The sequence below is a fragment of the Phaethon aethereus genome (assembly GCF_964289735.1).
Source record: "Phaethon aethereus genome assembly, chromosome: 14".
Taxonomy (NCBI): domain Eukaryota; kingdom Metazoa; phylum Chordata; class Aves; order Phaethontiformes; family Phaethontidae; genus Phaethon; species Phaethon aethereus.
In genome coordinates this window covers 15,281,461-15,302,289 of record NC_138590.1, presented here as the reverse complement: position 1 = coordinate 15,302,289, position 20,829 = coordinate 15,281,461, and the positions used below count along the sequence as shown (strand labels likewise).

Here is a 20,829-nt window from a genome sequence, read left to right as displayed (position 1 = left end):
TGCCTTTCTTTTTTTGGAAAGCTGATGAAGGCTCCAGTGATGCTGGAGAAAAAATACCAGTCTCCCACTGAGTTGCTCTAAGTGCTTTCCCCAGCATGAGCAGTGCTTTGGGAGTACTGGGTGCTGGTGAGTGCTGAGGAATGACTCCATTTGGGGTGTAGGGGCTCCAGCTGGGCCTGGCCCCCAGGGACACCCACTGTCCTGGGGTGGGGAACCGGTGGGCAGAGCCAGAGCACGTGTCTCCCTGCTGCGAGTGACTCTCACCACTGCGCCAAAGGTTTAAATTTAGCTTTTATTACAGTGCACATTATTTTGTATATTTATATATATATAGATGTACTTGAAAAATCAAATGTATCCAATAATAAAAAATACAGCACATTAAAGTAGTATAATGCATTCCAGTGTATAGCTGAAGAGATGTTGGGATTTACACTAATCCCGGCTATTTTTGAACTGGGCTACTTCTGCTTTGTTTTCCCCCCATCCCCCCACCCCAAATTCACACCAATCAATAACTCAAATAGTTATTTAAAAAGATGGTTTCTGCACTCAATCTCAAGGCATGAAGACACTGGAGACTTCACCGTGAGTTAAGGGGCTGTGTTCAATGCTGGCAGGCACAGTGTGGCGTGTTTTATTTTTTTGTTTTCCCTGCCATACTCGTAGCTCCAACCCCTTCGGATTCGTTCCTCCTTTGCCAAAGGAGGGTCAGTCTTCACCCTCGTTTAATCCTCAGCTGTGGCCAAGACCATTGCCTGGGCAAAGGCAAGGCAGACCTCGGTCTCTGGCCGTCTCCATCCCAGCGCGCCTGCGGGGTCAGCCGGCAGGACCCAATGCGACCAAGTCCCTCTCTGTCCGCAAATACAGCCAGCAATTCCCTGTCCTGGGCTGAAGGTGCTTTTAGTCCCCACATTTACTAAAGCTCATCCCGACCCCAAACTGTCCCCTGCATCGGTGCGACCCGTGAGGGGCTGAGGGAGCGCCCGGGCCTTGCCGCGGGGAGCAAACCAGCCCTCTGCACGGGATATTGGTTTTTGCTTTATGCTCTTCTTCTGGAGAAGACGACGTCCTGGCCCCGCAGTACCGGCTGGGGACGGTGCTGCCGGCCCGGCAGCCCGTTTGCCGAGGCCTGTCGGCGTGTGCCGTCTCCCGGCAGCCGGGCCGGCGCCTCGCCGGCATGGCTGTCCTTGTGCCCGGGCGAGGCGCCGCGGGGAGGAGGGAGCGGGAGGGGAGGGAGCAGGACCGGGGATCCGCACGTGTGTCCACCCTTCCGTGTCACTCTGCTTTTTTGATAAAAATCTGAAAGGAGAGAGGGCTGGGATGAGAGGGACGCAGGGGAGGTAGCGCGGAGCCCCGGGCCCGGGCAGCTAACGAAGCCCTGCTTACCTCGCTCAAGATGATCCACACTGGGGAGTCGGTCTGGATGGACAGCCTGATGGCCTCCAGCGGCCCGAAAGACGGGTCCACCTCGCCCTCTGCAACGCCTTTGGAGAAGGAGCCTGGTGGGGAGAGCACACGGGTGATGCGGGGACGGTCCCCAGGCAGCCAGCCCCGCTGAGGGAACCACGAGCAGCCATGGCAGCCGCCTGCCCACAGCTCCCCGACATGAGATGAGCTGAAAAACAGCAGCATGGGCATCAATACAGTGCGAAATGCAACACTTAGGGGAACAAAAATTCAGCTAAATAAAACAAAATGGGGAGTATTTGGCTACACAACACTGCTGGGCAAAAAGGGGGCCGAGTGGCCTGGCAGCAGCACTGTCCTGTAAGAGACAAATGTCGGTTCAGGATCCACGCCATGGAGGCAAGTCTTATAGCCGTAGTGCTTGCAAGGTCTCAGTCTGTTGCGAGGTTCCATTTTTGGGTGTGATTTTTTTTTCTTTTTGAAAATGCAACTGGGAGAAAACAGACAGCATGCCAAGGAATGCTGAAATGGCAAAAAGCTAGGCATGCCAGGGAATTTTTCTTTTATTTGTCTATTTAAAAAAAAAAAGAAGTCTTAGCAGGGAAACCAGGGCTTTACCATGCACCAGCGGGTCCCTGTAGGCTGCAATCACTTGTCTTGTCCAAGGGCAGGACAAGCACTAAAACAAGCTCAGGTGGCAGGAGGCAAAGTCCAAGCTGCAAGGGGCGTGTGTACGAGACAGGCTGTGGAGGGAGAGCGTGAAATCACCCGCAGTGGAGGGTTTCAATGCCAGGTTAGGCAAATGGATAATCTGAATAATTTGGTCCCAGCTCTGAGAAGAGACAGGCAGAAATGTCGGCCTGAAAACTACCCAAAGAGGACAGTTACTAAGAGGGGAAGGAGGGCAGTGGAGGAGCGGAGACAGTGACAATTAAATCCTGTTCCAATCTGGTTCCTGGCAAGCAGAAATGACTCTTTGCCAAGCAAACAGCACTAAGGGTCTCAATTCACTTGAAGGTGAAGATAAGGGCCATGTTATCAAACCCAGCGGACAGTTTACCACCCCGCGCCCTGCTGTACCTATCTGGATGTAGCCATCCGGCGTCCTGCGGTATTTGACAACTGGGCCTCTTCCTTCCTGCAAGGCTTCCTTATCTGCCTGCAGGCTCTGTGGGGAAGAAAGGAGCTTTGTGAAAGGCTCAAAGGCAAGAGCCACCAAAAGCCCGACGCAACAGCAGCAGCCTTGGAGCTGCCCCCACCAGCAGCCCTTGGCACCTCATCCCCTGCCTGGTATCCCAAGCCTCATGCCCCAAAACAAGAGGACATTTGCTGCCCTCATGCTGCTGCTCCCACTGCACCATCCTGGCTCCATCCCCTCCTCTGCAGCTGCCCCATCCATCTCAGCATCCCCTCTGCAGGCACGGATGGCTCCTATCGCGACTGCTCAGCACAGCATCCCCGCTCCCCAGGTGGTACCGCACCAGGCGTGACCCCCTGGCTCCCAGCCAGCACCTCGCAAAGGCACTTGATTCTTGTAAAGATTTTCCTGACGGCTTTAAACAGTTCCCTTCTCTCAAACCTCTTTTGCTTCCCACTCCACCCCCATCATAATTCTCCATAAAACACTTACGTCAAACGGCAAAACCTCCACAGTTGTATTGAAGAGTTTGTCTTCTGGGTGCTCGATGTTCCCGCTGCGGAAGAAGAACCTGTGACAGAGACCAAAGCCACGGAAGCCCACACTGAGTTGAGGGGGTACATGACGGCTTTCACCCCAGCTGAACCACCAAACAGCTCAATCTAACAGGCACCTTCCCAAAAAGCTGACAGGCACGTGGTTTGGAAGGAGCCCTTCTGCGCCACATTAGCTGAAGTATGGATTGCTCACAAGCACAGGAAAGCAAAGGGCTCTGGCAAACGTGGCCCCACCAAAAAATGGTCAAGTTATCATCCCCCTGGAAGAGCACTGCTCCTTCCTCCTGGGCAGCCAAGCAGGAGACAGGCAGCAAATTCACCAAGAGCCAGAAGATCAAACAGAAAGTGTCTCCACATGCTCCAGGCTGTCCCCACGTCCTCCCCTGCCAGCCCCTCCCCAGGCACTAGCCTTTCGATGCGGAGCGGTTTGAAGAATCTGAATCTGATGAAGTCTCCAGCAGTGGGAGTGAAGGCCCAGAAGAAGTCCTCCCGCAGGTAAGCCTTCTCCAAGGTGAAGTGCTGGTAGGTTTTCAGGCTGGTGCTCACCTCCGCGGGAGGGTTGACGTGCTCTTTCCGCAGGGCCTGCTTGCCGAAGTCCTTGTCCTTGGTGGGCGGAAAGCAAAAGGGCAGAAAAGGGTCATGAGCTGCTCTTGCCCATGAGGAACAGGGGTCTCAGCACCAAGGCACCACAAATTCAAAGCTCTTGATTTGCACAGTGCAGAAGGATGAGGGATGGAAGTGATGTAGGGAAGGCACCAGACAGGACAATGTGTGGCTGGATCCCAGGAGGACATAACTTCAGGGGAGGCAGCACAGAGAAGCACCACTGCTCTGCACTCTGATCTGGCACCGAAGAGCCTTTCATTGTCCAAGTGTGCCCGAACGCACGTCCCTGCCCCATGAGTTCTGCAAACAGTCCTTACACCTGAGGAGAAGGTGGCTGGGAGGCTGACGATAGCATAAAATGACTGGATTACACAGCCTGACGGGCACTGCGCTGCGACACAAACTGCATTACACCATCCATTTACCTGGGGATTGGACAGACACAGGACTAAGCACCGCCCATGGACGCGTGTCTATGGGTCCTGCACATACAGCTGTGGGAAGCTGGATTTTGTTGATGTTTGAATACACACAATTTAAGCTCTTACGCAGCAAGCTCTAGTTTGCTATCAGCAAATCCCAGGAATAAGGAGCGGGGTGGGAAGGAAGTCAGACCAACCCAGGAGTCATCTCTCCAGGGTTTTTCGATGATTCGAAATCACTTGCCCAGACCATGGTTCAGCACTCAGAATGGGTGGCCAGGACCAGTACCAAGGCTTAAAAGCCTGCAGCAACTCTTGGTACATGTCACTGCCATGCTGAGAAGTAGGAGCTACATAAGATCACTGTAATTCAGAATAAAACACAACCTGCACAAAAATCCAGCTGCCACCATCCCACCAGTTGCTATCACTGATGTCCCCACCCCAAAATCAGCCAGTTCCCAGGTGCCTGCAGGCCAGGCCTGGCAGAAAGGCTGCCTGCAGCTTGGGCAGGCAGCTGGTACCCACCTTCAGCTTCTGTATCTTCCCAGCCAAGGAGGAGTGGGTTCCCACGTGCTGGAAGAGCGAGGGCTTGAAGCGGATCCTCAGGTTTGCCTTCTGCCTGTCGCAGTGTTTCTGAAACAAGACAACCCTGCAGTGCCCCGTGCTCAAACCTCTGCAGTCAGCTGTGACCCACGAGAGGAATGGACGAGGGCACGAGGAATGACAAACACCCCTGCCTCTCCATCTCTATGCCTTACTGTGTTGTAAGGCAGTAACACATATGCCTATGTGTTATTTTGGCTTTAATTTGGCAAGAGGGCTTTTAACCGCACGCCAGAGGAACCTGACCGTGACTCTCAGCCGGTCACCCGTCAGGCTCTGCTGGGCAGCCGGAGTGCCCAGGTTTAAGTGCCAAATGTCTCCTTGCCAGGCATAGCTTAGCAAACGCTCAGCAAATCTCCTCTGGGTGCCGTCAGGTAGGGACAGCCAGATAATTTTCTTTCTTTTTTCCTTGGCTTATCACGACAATCTTTTTCCTACAACTCAGAGCTCGGGATCACCGATGTCTGAAGGTACAGTAAGTCCTGGGATGATCAGAGCCTAAGCAAACAGGTAGCAATTGCAGGCTCTTTTCAGACAGGCAGAGTTTTCAGTTTGTTGGCAGACTTTGCTAGGCAGATGTATGGCACGTGCTACTGTCTGAGCTGTTTGACTGTTCCACACCCATCCCACCACGTAAATAAACGTGGAGATGCAACTCTGATCCAGCCAGTGATTTTCTGAGGGCTGGAGGAACAGGGGTGATGAAGAAGGAATAAAGGACAAAGGGGAAAAACACTGGGAGCATGGAGACAAGAACTCACATTTAAAAAATATTATTTCATTTCTTTCGGTTTGGGGGAGCAGGACAAAAACGCAGGGTTAAAAACTGGAGGGAGAGGGTATTTGTTTTCTGAATTTTGCTTTTTCCAAGACAAGAAACACATGCACACCTCTATTACCATCTGCTCTCACAACCTCCCACCCAAGAGCAACCCCAGCAGAAATCCCGCTGCCGGGTGCTGCGTCACCGGCTGCCTGGCGCCAGGCAGCGCGTAGCGGGGAAAGCCAGCCACACCGAGCCCCCGCGACGGGCTGCCCGCACAGGCCACCGCCACCGCGCCAGGAGCTGGGAAATTCCAGGCATGACCCCTGCGAGCTGCAGAGGAGATAATCCCCTAATCCAGCTCACATTACATTAGAAAATTAAAACTAGCCATGCTAATAGGAGAGACCCTACTCATTGCCAGCAGCCCCCAACACAATCCCATCAGGTCTGATCTCACTCTGGATGGGGAGAGGAGGAGGAAGGGGAACAGAGGGAGCTACAGCATCTCCTGATTTCTCTTCCTCCCCTTTTCCCCTTCTGCTAAAGAATCATTTGCTGAAAGCAGCGTCATCTCAGTCGAGCCAAAAGGGGGAATGGCTCAGTTGGTGGTAACAAGGTCATCCTTTCACACAGCTCTACCCCAGGTGAAGTTAAAAAAGGAAGAACAGAATATATCCAGAGCAGGCAAAACACTTACCAAAAGCTCAGGTCAAACAAACTTTCAATCAAAAAGACAAATCCTCCCCGCTACCAGTTTGAGTCTGCACAGTGGGATTTACAAGGGAAAGTCACGTCTGAAAGGGTGCAGTGCAGAGTTAATCATGCAAACAGTGAGGGAAAGGAGCCAGAAATCCACACGGAAAGTAGGTTAATTTTAAAAAGGCAACACATTTAAGAGGTCTGCAGTTTCCCCTGGGAAAACCTTGGCTTCACCAGGCAGAAGATGAGCGAAGATGAGCTAAGGAGAAGACGATCCTGCACAGCAGGATCTACATTTAATCAATGCTCAAGCTGAAGATTTTGAAGCAGGGCAACACAGACAGCAGCATCATTGCCAGCTCCATGCCAGCATCCTGCCACCCCAGCCTTGCCCATGGCTGTGAGGACCCTGGGGGGTGGCTGGACAGGCCTGGGGACTGCTCTGTCACACCTGAGCACATGGTTTGAACTGCCAGGAGGACAGGATGGACATCATCTGAGGCTGGTCCTGCTGCACATGGGGGACTTGGAGCCCATGTCATGGCCTCTGCCAGGGATCAGGCCAAATTAAACCACATCCTTGCCCCAATTCTGCAGAGCCCTGAGGATGCCCTGTCCCCCTCAATACATAGATACGGTATTTATCCCCAGAGTGACCACTTGCTCTGGCATTAGCCACCACAAAGTAGTTGTGGCCATGAGGTCTGTCCTAAGTGACTAGCTTCAAGCTCTGCACGGGGACTTCGCTGCTCATTCTGTGCCGGAGGAGGAGGGCGAACGAGTGTATGAATAAATACAATATGTTCAGAGAGGAGACAGGAGAGTATCTGGTGGTGAGCTCATCTTACATTTGCTGTCACACACACTCCTCCTCTGCCCTTCCCACTCGCTTTTGCCCCTCGCTGCTGCTGCCGATGGGAGTTCAAACACAACCTCCACTTGCTGCCTGCAAGGCTTCGTGCAGACGTGGCTCTGCAAATAAGATGGCAGCATGAAAACGGAGCCCATTTCACCTCTCTGCACCCGGCAAGAGCTTTGCGTGCTCTGGCTTCATTTTGGCACACTACGCACGACGGGCTTGCTCTTGGGTCATCTGGGGTGAGCTGTCTCGGCAGCCTGCATGCGTGCTCCAGGCGGGTGCAGCACACGAGCCCAGAGCCAAAGGGTTATTCTGGGGTTATAGTCAGCGAGCGGGGAATGGCTTCAGGGAGAGAAGCATACCGGAATGAAAAACACCACAGAAGAACAGGGAACGGCTACCCTCCTCGAGGACTGGAGGAAGAATACCCTGTTAGTGCTTAGATGCAGAAATAATGCCTTTTCTGGCAGCTGCAGATTACAAAAGCCTGTACTCCCAGGTCTTTGCTTACACAATCCGCCAGGACACCCTGCGGCACGGTCCTCAGGGACGGCACGGTTCGGTTCAAAGTCAGTTAGCACCAGAGCTCACAGAAAAGATCCTCTGGAGACACAGAGGATGTACCTAGTGTACATTTTCCCACACACAACAGAAGGTTTCCCTTCAACAGAGGTTGTTTACGTACTGCGTCCTTCTCAGGGTTGCAGACTTTCACCCAAAGGATGTGATCCAGCAGCCAGTCAATGGGTTTGTCCTTATAGAACATCAGGATGAACTCCACGATCAAGCTCAGATCCAGAGACTTGAACATTTTCCCTACAGCACAAAGAAAGAGAGAAGACAGCAGCTACGGTATGAAATGGTCAAGAATGACAGCTGGGGTGAAAAAACTTGGGAGACTGGGCTGCCGAGGTTGGATGAGTCCATCTCTCTCTACATAAAGGAGACAGCATGCAGCCCTGTTTTACATAGCAGTACTGCTGGCATTGCTAGTACAGTCTGGATTTAATATTCATCGCACAATTAGAAAGCATTAGTGTCTCACAGGTCTAACGGTATCAAAAGGTCTAAAACTCTTCCATTCAGTAGGGAGAAATAAGGATGAAAAACACTCAGCTAGCTGCAGGACAGACCATTTCCTGTCCCAAAAACTACAAGTTTTAAGCCAGTCAAACCAGCATCCAAAACAACAGATCAAGCTGCTACTGCGACCATGTACTGCCGTTCCCAAAATAGTTCTGTGCTGATGTAAACTTCCTTTTGCACACTCTTAGGCAACTCCAGATCCCATCCAGCGTAAAAGCTACTGGTCACGTCTAAGCTGTTTGGCTGTCGGCTGGGCCACTGACCAGGTTTATTTTTATTAAAAGTGAGTATCAGCAGTACCAGCTGTGAGGATCTTTCTCCCCTGTGCAAACACAAGGGTCACTGCAAAAATAGGGAGGGATCAAGTCCAAGCATTTTACCATCTCGTGGGCACAATTTGTTGGACCAACAGCATAAGTGCTTGCAAGAACCAGCAGGCACTTGCGCCCGTGCCTGATGGGACTGGGGTGAGCAGGGGAGAACGTTACCAATGAAGCCCAGCTGAGAAAACTCCAGGATCATCCAGTCCTCGGAGGGCTGCTGCAAGGCAAAGTTCTTCATCGTGCTGAGATAGTTTGGTTTGGCCACAATATCATCCTCCAGCTGCAAGAGGAAAGGACACTTAGTGCCAATGACCCATCCAGGTTCCAGTAAGAGCCTCTCTATGCAGAGCAATCACGCCCTAGACTGGAGGAAAGCTTTGGCACAGACCTAGTTTTATTTTGGAAGATTCTCCAAGCAGATTTTTCTCACCCAATCTAACAGGTAAATGAAACACGGATTCCTACTCTCCCTAGGTGTGAGGTCTCCAAGTCTAAAGCGTCTTAGAAATCTAGCTTTTGAACATATCTGGTTAAAACCTGCTCCCACTCTGCTGCATCACGCAACTGGACATGCTGTTTGCCCTCTCTCAGCTGGGTATGAGCCACAGTGAACTCACAGGTACACCCATCTCCCCTCTGCCCCCAGCACCAAACCTACCTGCACGTAATATATGCCTTTGGACTGGGCGTACATCATTAAAAAGCAGTAGTCGAGGTTCTGCTTCGTCCTCCACCTGCAAGAGACAAACACGATGGGAGCGCTGGTCTCTCCCGGCACACCGGGCAGCTCGGAGGAGCCAGCCGAGGGTGGGTTTAGGCTGGGAAGGTGACACAGCTCTTGGAGAGCAGGATGGCACACAGCCTCTCTCTTTTGGTCTCAAACTGGTCAGCTAAAAGTTACCGGAAAACTCAGGGACTTCCAAAATGAACATCATCTGGGTTTAAATGGCCCCTTCGCTTAGTGATGGAAACATCGCAGCACAAGGCAAGCCCTGCAAAGCTGGCACCAGTTCATACCCCACCCCTCCACGTCCTTCTAGCTCTTGGATAAAGCAAGTTTAAGCGCCCCTCCTGGCCCTGCAGAAGAGCTTTCCCTGCTGGAGTTGGGGGGGGGGATGCTGCACGCACTTAATTCGGGGCTTGCTTGTTTTTAAGTTCATGGATTCTTACCTGACTCTTTCTTTGGGGTCCCCAAAGGATTCCCGCAGGTGGGAGAAATCAGGATAGAAATGTGGAGATGGGGAAATTACCTCCAGGAGACCTGAGTGTATTTCCTTTGGGAATCTGAGGGAGAAAAGCAGCCGTAAACAAACACCTCCATGTCTGACACACCATTTCATAGATCAAATCACTGGTTAAACACTGAGCCACAGAACCAAACAAAAAATACAGCCTTTAAGATAAAAATTCCCCAGCAGCTAGTGCACTTTCAGGCCTCACCAAAGGACAACAGCAGGGACTACCACGGAGTTTTAAAGTTGCTCTCTCCCTCCCACGGTCTCCAATAGTCCCACACTCGCGTGCTCTCCCCCAGCATCCCTCCTCCCTCCCTCCCGCACACAGAGGTCAGCTTTAAAGACCAGCTGCAAGCACCATGTACTCTCCACAGAATTAAACACACTTGCAGACTGGTGCCCCAAAAAAAGGACTTGCTGGCATTACCAGCATTTAGAGATTTTCTAAATGCATCAGTAATTAAACGCCATTTTGCAGAGATTATGTTATGCATTTCTGATAAGTTACTTAAAACACTGCTGTGCTGTAGTTAGGACAGCCAGCAGGAATTCTACCTAGTTCCCTTACGCTGATAAAATCAGCATCTATTTTCCCTATAATGCAATTAAGAACCTTTTAAAGAATCAAACTCAAACAGGAAAAAAAAAGTCGCCCATCTGAAAAACGGGTACCTACAAAAGCCTTGCAAGCAATAGCCAGAGATTACTGTAACTGTGAGAGATAAGCGGGAAAACCAGTTATTTTTATACCGCCTTTTTGAGAACATTTGGTGCAAGGCTGATTTCCTTTGTTTGTGCAGAGCCTGGAGGACAGGAGATGGGGCAGAGGAGAGACAAAGCAGCGAGATTGCCAAAAACTTCTCACTTATCTTTCCCTTCCTTATTCCCTCCTTAGGACTGGCAAGATTTTCAGCTAACATTTTCAAATCTTCCCTTCCTCAGGCAGCAGTGAAACAGAAACTTCTCACTGAGCTGACAAAACCTGTAGCAAAGCAGCAACAGCTTTCTCCCTCCTGCAATATGAGCTCAGCCTGCTCTGGCCCCACACCACCTCAATTCAATTTGGAAGAAAAATAATTTCAGTGAATCAGGGAAGGGCAGGAGGCACTGGAGAGGGGGACAGCAAGAAAGCAAATCATTAAGTCAATTAAAGTTTCAGGCCTTCTATGCAGAAGCACTCTCTGCAGCAGCGTCCAGTAATTTCATCAGGATCCATCGGACAATCAGTCCATTATCCCCCGATAAGTGCGTCCTCCTGCCAGCAGGCAGCAGGAGGGGAGCTCTGCCAGCTCCTGCACAGCAAGATGGAGGGCTCTGTTTCAGCTCTTCTGCACGTACCCGGGAACGCAACCCTTCCCGCACGCATCCCAGCCCCTCTCCCATCATTGGCTCGGGGACACGGGGCGCCGGGAGGATGCGCTGCCCTTTCGCGTCTCCTTCTTATGGCGGCTGCGATCCTCTGGAAACATGCAATCGCAGGAGCTGGACGGGAGTCACAGCCTCTTCTCTCACCACCTTTTTCATTTGCCTCTGAGCCTGATGCTGTTAACGCCTGGACCGGCTCACAGTTAATAATCTGTCACCAGCTTCTGCCTAAACAGCCACAGACAAAGCTGCAAAAACCACTAAGACTCCGGGATATAAATAGCTGCTAGCCTGAGAGACAAATGTTAACTAGCGCCTAGAACAAGGGTAAAACAAATGGGCTGGAGCAGGAAGAAAAATGGACCATGGATTTTAAAATAAAATAAGGCAGGAGCATTTGGGCGTGCTCACCACGCTGCCCAGTTGCTCTGACTCCGCAGGGCAGGTAGAGGGCTGCACTAGCCACAGAAACAATTGCCAGGATCGCTGGAAACCTAAATAATCCACCTTCTCGCAACGCCACAGGACAGAAAGAGCAAAACGGAATGGCATGACCACGTGCGTTAAATACCGCCAGCGCAAAGCAGCTTAATGGAAGCTACATATGGGAGGCATTTTAGAACAAGCAGAAAGTGGAAGCGGCAATAGCAAAGACAGCCCGGAGTTTAAGAATAGAAAAAAACCCAAACAACCAAAAAAACCAAAACAAAAGGGAAGCAGAAAAGCGTGTATTTTCTCCTTAATGAAGCCGTTCCCTGGCCTTGCTACAGGCACAGACTGTACTGCCGTAGTCATTTGGAAGTGCTTACAAGTTTTTGATATTTTCTGCCACTCCGGCTGTGTACTGCGGATCCGTCTGAAAACAGAAGATAAGCAGCGTTAGATCCTTCGGCCTCAGCCTGTGCCCCAGTAGGCTCAGAAATCCCCTCCAACACACCCTGGGGCTACTGTCAGCACCTCTTTACCATCTTCATGCCTCCTTTTATCCAGTTTAACTGCTCCCCATGCTGATAGTCTCCTAGGAGCCCTCCTTTGTGGCCAGTGTAAACCAAAGGCATCAAAAGGACCCCAAAGGACTCAAGATGCTGCACAGCTTCCCCCCCACCCCGTGCTCTCCTGGCACTTCGGCCCCTGCCAGCGCCCAGCGTCTGCGCAAAGTGTTAACTCCTGGGCTATTTTTCTTCTTCTCTATGCGTGCTGTCTTTCATCCTTTCTTGGCAGAAAAGGATCTCCACCCCTTTTGTGAAAAAGAGGGGTCTATATCTAAGCGTGCATTTTTCATTTCAGGTTTATTTCGATGCTTTTCTTCCTAAACCAACAGTTTGTTCCCACGATCAACCTGGCAACCTGTAACAGTTGGGAGGGAAAGGTCAGCAGTGCCGCACGCCGCTATCTGCTGGCGAGATAAATGCAAACACAGGGACAGGCACCGGACAGAAAGCATCTGCAGAGTGACTGGGAAAACAAAATCCAAGAACAAAGGGCAGGAGACCAAGGAGCAAACGCTGTGCCTGTTTCCTGGTGGCAGCATTGTTTTGGGAGGTTGTATGGATCACGGGACTGTGCGTCCCGGGCGGATCTGCAGACGCAGCGTCGCAGAAGCTGGGACCGGCTGCCGCTGCGCTCAGTGCCGGATGGAGGTGAGAAGTGAGATGCTGGGGATGCGTGTCATAAGCTGAGGCCAGCGCTTCCACACTGGAACGGTGACAAGAGAGAGTTTTCTCGGGAGCAAAAAGGTCCCTTTCCCAAACAGGGCTCAGGCTCTTGGTGTTGGACTGATTTCTTACCCTGGTGCTGCCAAGAAAACAGCAACAGGAAAAACAAAGGCAGGAAAGATGCTCCTGGCTTTGGGAGCAAACACGCAGCTCCGCTCCGAGTGCCCAGCTGTCACCCCAACAGCGGGCTGGTGACAGCCGAGCCGGCCAGCTCGGCCCAGGGCTCTCCTCCGCCAGCCGAGGAGCCCCCGGCTCTCTCAGGCAGCCCGGCCGCTGTGGATGACAGCCGGGGTGGTTAGCCATTGCACGCGGAAATGAGAAGTCCCTATCCCAAAAGGACATTCAGTTGCTCCACTCGTTGTCCTGAGTCTCCAAATTACCCAGCGTCCGCTCCAGGTTCACACCACCTCCACTATTTACTCTTTATCCCATGCCTGAAGAGCTCTTAATGAGCCACGCCAAGTGCAGGTACATTGAGAAACACTTTGGGAAGAGGCAGAGAAGGCACAGCGGTGGCTGACACTTGCATGGAAGGAAGATGTTGTGTAGCTACAAGAGCAAGCTCGGCAAAAGAGGACCATGATGGTGGTGATTTGCAACAACTACCATCGTTGTTACTGGGCTACGGCACGTGTGCTCCTGCACTTCATCGTATCAGAATTAATTTCTTTGGTGTTCACTTCTCCCATCACACATACACACGGATAGTCAGGTGCTGCCATCACAGCGTGCACCCTATTTTCAAATCAACTAAAAAAAAAAAAAAAATACTGCTGCAGCCCTAAACAGAAGATGTTTTTGGTCAAGTTGCTTAAAACCTCTCATGCTTTCACTCACCCACTGTGCAAACAGTCATCAACTCTGTCCTGGCTCAAAGGGAAATGACAGCCAGGATGAAACCTTGTCCTGGGCACTTTGGGCTGCACCCATCTGTGTACACCTTCTCCTTATACAAAATGCCAGCCAGGGACCCAAAAGCCAAATGCTACTCAAAATGTCAAATTATGGGCAAACAGGCAGCAAACCCAGACATTTATCTTTGTTCCTCTCCCAGCAGCATGCCACTGAGGTTTATCTTTCTCACTGGATTTCTGGAAATGAAGACAAATGCACTCCAGGCTCAAGAAAAAAATCCTGAGGGGAAAGCCATGGAGAAAAATAACCATCTAAACTGTAGATAAAAGCAGCTCTTGCAGATTAATGTATCAAAGCTTTTTAGCCCTTGGATTCAGCAACTGATTCTGGGCTCCAGACACCAGTAAGAAGAGGCATCATATGAGTCTCAGCCCCAAATCAGTGGGCTCTTGGGTTTGGAGAGGGGGTTAGTGCTGTCTGACAGGCACATGGAGAAATGAAGCTGCTTCAGGAGCCGGTCTGAGAGCTCCCCCAGACGCAGCCCCGGGGCTGCTCCAGCACATTTTGGGAACAACCACACAAACACCCTGCAAGAGCCATCACGATTTAGACCAGAAAGAGAAATGTACACGCTGCACTGGCAGCTGCGAGCATTTGCCTGCTCGCATCCTGACCCTCTCTGGCCCAACCAGTGTTTCGTTTTGCGCAGGATGCACCTAACGATCCTGGTCAGACGGCAGCCCGACGCTGGGCGCATCTGCCCCGGCAAGCGGCGGAGCTGGCCTCCAGCTGGGCAGCCATCCTGTTTGGCAAGAGTTTGGCAGGCAGCAGGGTGGGGTGGGGGTCAGGGAAATGGGGTAAACAGGCAAAGCTCTGTCTTACCTCAGCAATGAGGACGACGATGACGGAGTCCTCCTTCTCCTGCTGAGTGAGCTCTGAGATGAGGGAGTTGAGAGTGTCGGTGAGGTAGGAATGCACCTCCCGCTTCACACTGGGGATTCCCATCACAACGGACACTGCCCAGGGCCAAGGAGAGATTTTAGAGATTGGGCTTTGCTGGGACAAGATGCGTTGCTCTGCTCCCATGACTGCCTTGTGGTTCACCTGCTCAGTGCCACGCTCCATCATCAAAAACCAGTAGTGATCAGCAGGTTGGTAGATGGCTGGGCCATGTAGGGTTCCCATATTCCTGTCCCCCAGCCCAGTACCAACCAGCAGCACTCCAGTAAGCCAGGCTGGCAGGGCACCCAGAGCAGTCAGATAGACTCTTTCTTTTTTCCCTGAAAGACTGATCCCTAAGGAAACACCCAAAACCCTGACCCCTCCTAGGGGCTTTTTCAGCCTGTGAACGGCAACTTCAAGACAACCCTTGTTCTCCAAACCCCTCCCATGGCCAGAAGCACTTCAGTTTAGGAGGCGTAAGTCAGGTCTTTGGCTTTGGGTTGGGATTTGGGAGCAGGGGCGAATCATCTAGTACCCAAAGTCCTACTCCAGATGGGATTTGTCTCCTAAGACTGGTTAGAGTGTCCACGAAGCACCCTGCAAACTGTGCTTTCATCCGACGACCTTCCAGGCCAAGTCTAGAGCGCTCTGGAGATGGAAAGCAGCAAAAAACATCTGGCAGAAGCATCAAGAACATTTTAGTGCCAGTCAAGAGCACAGACAGCTCTCCCCCATACTCACAGATGTGACATGGCTTACCCACCCCGCGTGCCACAATACCAAGGAAGCTTGCATGATGCATGCAGCCGTTCCTCCAGTCCTGCTCATATCCGTACCACAGCCTGGCCCGGAGGAAAGGGGAGGGACAGGCACCAAGATGACGAAGAGCACCAGAAGCAGCACTAATTCCCATTTACCTCCAGTGCGCCCCTGTCCCACATGCACGGCTGGCTGCAGACTGTTCTCCTTTGACAGCAAATGTGGTAAATGATGGAAGATGGTGGGAAGGTGCAGCACATTCTTGTTGGTGATATTCCACAGTTTTAACTTGGTTTCGTCTTAAAAAGGAAAAGGGAATCAATTGCAAGGAACGGTAGGTAGGAAGAGACTGCAAGGCAAAAAGCCTTTTTAGAGCAGCCTGGCCACCCGAGACTACTGCTGGGTTATAAAAAATCAGGCCAACCTTTAACATGTTACCACAAACCCAATTAAAGTTCAGCAGGAGCCATGAGGGCCTTAAAGAAGTCCCAAAATATTTGGGAAGGAGGGAGGAGAATGAAGATCAAATGAAGGTCAAATCAGATCTTTCTGCAGAGATCCGATTCTCTTCAACTGAGCAACTTAAAAAAAAAAAAAAGAATAAATAAATTGGCGAGGGGTGCTCAGCCAGCCTAACTCCTTCCTCCCTCTCTTTTCGGATACCCATTTTCCATATGGATTCAATACAGCCATAGGAAATGGCATGTATGAATTGCAAGGGAAAAAAAAAAAAGCTTGTAAGCAAGCAAATTGGCAAATATCCTCAGCAGAGGCAAATCTCAATGTTTAATAATGATGCATATGCACCTCTAATTAAACAGGAGTTTAAGAGTTCCCAAGTCCCTCTGAACTCCACAGTTTGCTCGCGCCGGGGGAGAGAAGAGCACGTCCTTGTCTGCAGCCCTGCACACACGCACACGCACGCACACCTCTCTACCTCCTTATTAGCAACTGCTTCAAAACAGCCCGAGATCCTCAACTTCTCTGTTTATTCACCAGATAAGCTGCTCCAGGTCCGGTTTATATCCCGCAGGGCCTGCTTCTCCGAGATCGCTCTTTTGATCTCCTCCAGGACCAGGTTGAGCTCCTTTGAGCGCTTCAGGCTCTCCTGCTCGGCTGCGTGCAGTCGGTCCCGGAGGGCAAGAAACTCCCGCTGGTAGATGTCCACAACGTCACCTGCAGATGGAAAAGAAAGAGAGAAGCTTTCTCCTCTGCACTCTGACGGGTTTCAAGCCGCAAAAGTGATGCCCATCACTCATGCCTCCCTGACCTCCACAATCCTTAAAACACGGCTTTAGGAAGCTGTGGTCCGGCACGCACCCGTCGATTGCGTGGGAGAGAGGGTGGTTTAAGTTGCAAAACTACAATTAAAAAGCTACTCACATTTTTCTCTTTAACTTGGGTTTCCGGGTCATATAGAAATACGACCTGGTTCTCTGTGACCAAAGTACACAGCAAAAAATAAGCTGCATGGTAGTTCTTCTTCACTATATACTTGGAAAAGGGGAGTGAGCTGTTGGCATCAATTTTATGAGCAATATTCTGCATCTCTCTGCAGCGCCTGAAGTTTGAGTGCGAGAGATGGCAACCACTGAAGTGAGCAGTGGGGAACTGGAGTCCAGTGAAAAAGAACTGAAAGCACTGGTGGTGATGGCCTCTTAAAGCCATGACAAACCCAGGGAATATCACTATTTTTAATTGTCTTGCTCCTCGCTTTGGTTCCCTTATGAAAAAGGAAAGAGTTTTAAGAGCACACACCAAAGGGTGTTCGAGTGGGTAGTTCGGGAGACCCCCTGGACAGCATCTCGAAGGCCTTCTCCAGAAGGGGCATCTCCCAGATGACGCCTACTGATGGAAAGTGAGATGCTGGCAAGGGCCGCTCTGCACCGAGATGAGACGAGGGTGAGCAAAGCACCTCTTCCAGCTTCAGAAAAGAGTCCCAAATTCTAACAGCCAAAAGGGATTGGGGAATGTAAGCTCTCAGAAACAAGGCAGGATAAAGACTATCACACAGCAATAGCTGCCTGGATGCTTATATAAATCCAAGTGTTTGGATACACATCTTAATGATGCATCATAAATGTAATATATAAAAAAGAAGCTTTTGATAAGGTAATAAAGCTTTTTATTTTGAAACAACATCGTATCACCATGCCCTTTTTAAGCAATAAAACTATCGAGAGCCTTCAGCTGGAACTAACTATACAACAGCTGGGAGTGGATTTGGTTAGCCATTAATGAACCTTCCTGGGCTGTTTTTTACCCTATAATTAATGAAACTGCTCATTAAAAATACACTTTTATCTGTGGTCGCTCATGTTTTCAGTAAGTTTTCAGTAAGGCTATAACTCACAGGACTACACCCAGAACAGATTTATCCGCTGAGTAGTAGACCCTTAGCCCAAACAGGACCAGAAGATCTAACGACCAAAAATACTGCACGGGGAATTCCCAACACAGGGCTAAATATAAATCAGAGCTGTTGATAAAAGATACACTGACTGCATCGACAACTTCTAATTTGGGGTCCATAAAGAAAAAGGAATTTTGGAGATCAGACACACCAAGCTCCAAAGCACAGTTTCCAAGACAACAGTGCCTCCCAGTCCAGCTCCCAACGGTGCTTTTGCCTAGGAAAAGTTTCCCCCATGGGGTCTCCTGCAAAAAAAACCTTCTTAAAGACTCACTGCTTCCACACAAGGGACCCTCCCCCAAGCCTGGCTCCTATTAACCTTTCAGCATTACTTTCAAAGCCACTGGCACATGGGGAGGGAGCAGAGGAAGTTACACCCATTTGATTACCCTGTCCATCTGACAACACCTTATTCAGAGAAAGTCAAGGGATAGACATAAACAAGACCAGTCCTTCCTTTTTCCTGTGCGGTGCCACTCGCTTTCCACGCCCAGCAAGAAGACATTTAAAAATTTACAGAAAAACAGGTTAACACCCAGCTTAGGGAGCTGCCAAGGGAATTCAGAGGAGGATGTCAGGCTTTAAACTGACCGCACGATGAGCCAGAGTCCAGCTACCTTTACCTGCTGGTACCTCTCAGAGATAAGAATATACCTTTCAGCTTTCCAGTACTCTAGATTAGAAATTTTCCTACCTGTATCTCTTACCAGTGGCATCTGAACACCAGTGAGGAGCAAGTATTGCTCACCGTTTTTTGCATGGAACGATGGCAGGAACCATGCTTGTGCAAGGCTGTAAGCATTTGGCGCTCGGCATACCGGGCGGTTACTATCCTGTGGATGCTATCAAAGCCAAATCACAGCTAAAGGCTGCCACTAGATCTTGTTCTGCAATACCTGGAGCAGAGTAAAGACAAGGCTTTACACTTAATGGCTTTTTCCAGAGCACTGCACTTCATTTGTGTCAGATTTAGAAGGGAAATGTCACTGATTATTCAGTCACTAATGACCTGCCCACCAAAGCCATGAGCTGTACTTTTCATTAGACTGCAACGGTGATGTGCAGTCAACCATTTGCTGCTTTTCTGGCTAATGGTTGGAAGTGAAATTGTATTTGTTTCCAGTGCTCTTGTCCTATGATGTCTTCGTAGGCTTTCCATTCTTTAATTAAAATTTCATGAAATTTAAAAGCTGATTGATCATGACCGGTTCCGGTGACAGCTTGAACAGTCCGAGACAAAGCCCAAGATGGGTGTACAGTTTCCCATGAATTTCCAGTAATGCCATTTTGCACTCGTCAGTCTGCAATGACACGTGGATGCAGATCTGCCATCCTCACAGAAACCCTCAGCTGCTCGGCCAGGGAGGGCTCTGAAAAGCCACGGAAGGTAGCAGGGGATAAGGGGGGGAGGAAATTGGCTCCCGTCTCTACAAGCAAGGCTGGACACAGAAGTGATTTGCTGCTAATTAGGCTGAACAAATTTTTCAGCTAGTGTCAGTTCAGCACAGACCCTTTACTTACCTTTCAAAGCAGCAGCACTCCCCATCTACATATTTATTGTATTCCCTCCTAGCAGGAGATAGCAGAGCTCTTAAAATATCCCCACAGTCAAGCGCTGCAGGACAAAAACTCCTAGCTATAACTATATTAAAAAAAAGACTCAGCTTACTTTTTCTTGAGAGATAACACATCGCTTTGGGCTTAAAATACACAGGTTTAATAAAGAAAGACTGGGGACTTGCAGTATTTGCAGCACACATTGTGCATGCCCCGTGCCCTGCAAAGAGCACATTTCACACCTTGCCATGCCTAATATTTGCACTCAGCGGTCTTCCACAAGCCGTCTTTAGAAACAGGCTGCCTGTAAGGCTCCAGGCGTGCATCGAGCAGCTTCATACAAGCCAGCTCTCTGCAGCCCAGGGAAGGCAGTGCCGGCCGCCGTCTGTCCAGGCGGTGCTCAGCGGCACCACTGGAGCAGATCTGGGGGCACGTATCCCTGGGCGGGGAGCAGCCTGCGGCTGAGGGGCAGCGGCCATGGGAAGCGTCTGGCTGAGCATCGCTTGCCGACCGACGGCTCCCGCCTCCGCTCCCTTCTCTCGCCCCGGTTGTGCCCAGCCGCAGCTGCCAAGCTTCACGTTTTCAGCTGGGGGTCTCCAGCCGAGATCTCTGCGCTGGGTTTGCCGAGCGACATCGTGAACCGGTGGTGAAGCAGCGGGCAGGGATGGCTTGAACAGGCTCCTCTCCCAGCAGCCGGGATGCAGTGGTGCGCAGCGGATGTGCACACGCTGGTGAGGCTCATGGGCTGCTCCCCAGGAGTCTTACAGGGGCTCCGCAGCTTTCCAAAGGTTTTCATCCACCTAAGACAGCATCCGTTTAAAAAAAACGTAGTTCTCCATGATGGAGAATTCTGTGGCTTTGTTCTTATTTAAGTGACTATTAAGTGCAAACCACGTTTGCCAGCAGAGGTGAGGGCTGGGACATCTGTGTCCACTCTGCTTAACCATGTTCAGTTTTTGAGTGAAGGCAAAATACCTAATCTGATCCTAAAACAGCAGGTGGTGATAAAATCAGACCAGTGCCGATAGAACCCCCACCCTGAAATCTCACCTGGTCATTCATATACATGCACACACACATATACGTATATGTATATCTATATATACAGCCTGGAATGTTATAATTCTGTATTCTGCATTACTCTTTCAAATCGCACTCCAACCTCCCAGGGAGCCCGCGGTGCATTTTAAACACGTCCGTATTTCAGGATCAATTACTTTGGGTTTTGCTCTCCGCAGATAACCTCTCCCAGCAGAGCAGACCCATGGCCAAAGCCAGAGATTTCCCTCCAGTTCAATCTTTCCAAAAGCAAATGCAAAGCCTTTGCTAGCTGGATTTGCCTCTCATTAGGAAGCCTTTCAAGAGACTTTGTTTAAAAACTAAAAGCTGCCCCCAAACCTCTAGACCGTTTATCTCTATAAAATCTTGGCTTCACGAGCACAACCGCATCTTTTTTTTCTGCAAGAGTTCCCAGGGCCAAACCAGCCAAAATAACGTGTAGACAGTCCCCAATTCA

General features: G+C 50.5%; 1 protein-coding gene across 2 annotated transcripts in view; it reads right to left on the bottom strand.

Annotated features, from left to right (window-relative positions):
* Positions 1–582: 582 nt before the first annotated feature.
* The window catches only part of MGAT4B (alpha-1,3-mannosyl-glycoprotein 4-beta-N-acetylglucosaminyltransferase B), a gene marked incomplete at its 5' end in the record, with an annotated part of 52,567 nt that continues 32,320 nt past the window's right edge, over positions 583–20,829 (bottom strand). The window contains 14 exons of one of the 2 annotated variants that reach the window (XM_082006159.1): positions 583–1,302; positions 1,390–1,502; positions 2,491–2,578; positions 3,041–3,119; positions 3,515–3,708; positions 4,662–4,769; positions 7,749–7,879; positions 8,638–8,752; positions 9,131–9,206; positions 9,643–9,756; positions 11,882–11,928; positions 14,525–14,658; positions 15,502–15,642; positions 16,340–16,519. In XM_082006159.1, coding sequence (XP_081862285.1) covers positions 1,279–1,302; positions 1,390–1,502; positions 2,491–2,578; positions 3,041–3,119; positions 3,515–3,708; positions 4,662–4,769; positions 7,749–7,879; positions 8,638–8,752; positions 9,131–9,206; positions 9,643–9,756; positions 11,882–11,928; positions 14,525–14,658; positions 15,502–15,642; positions 16,340–16,519 — 1,544 coding nt within the window. In that variant the 3' untranslated portion in view covers positions 583–1,278. Of the gene's footprint in view, positions 1,503–2,490; positions 2,579–3,040; positions 3,120–3,514; positions 3,709–4,661; positions 4,770–7,748; positions 7,880–8,637; positions 8,753–9,130; positions 9,207–9,642; positions 9,757–11,881; positions 11,929–14,524; positions 14,659–15,501; positions 15,643–16,339; positions 16,520–20,829 lie in introns of both variants that reach the window. The other variant, XM_082006158.1, reaches the window with a different exon arrangement.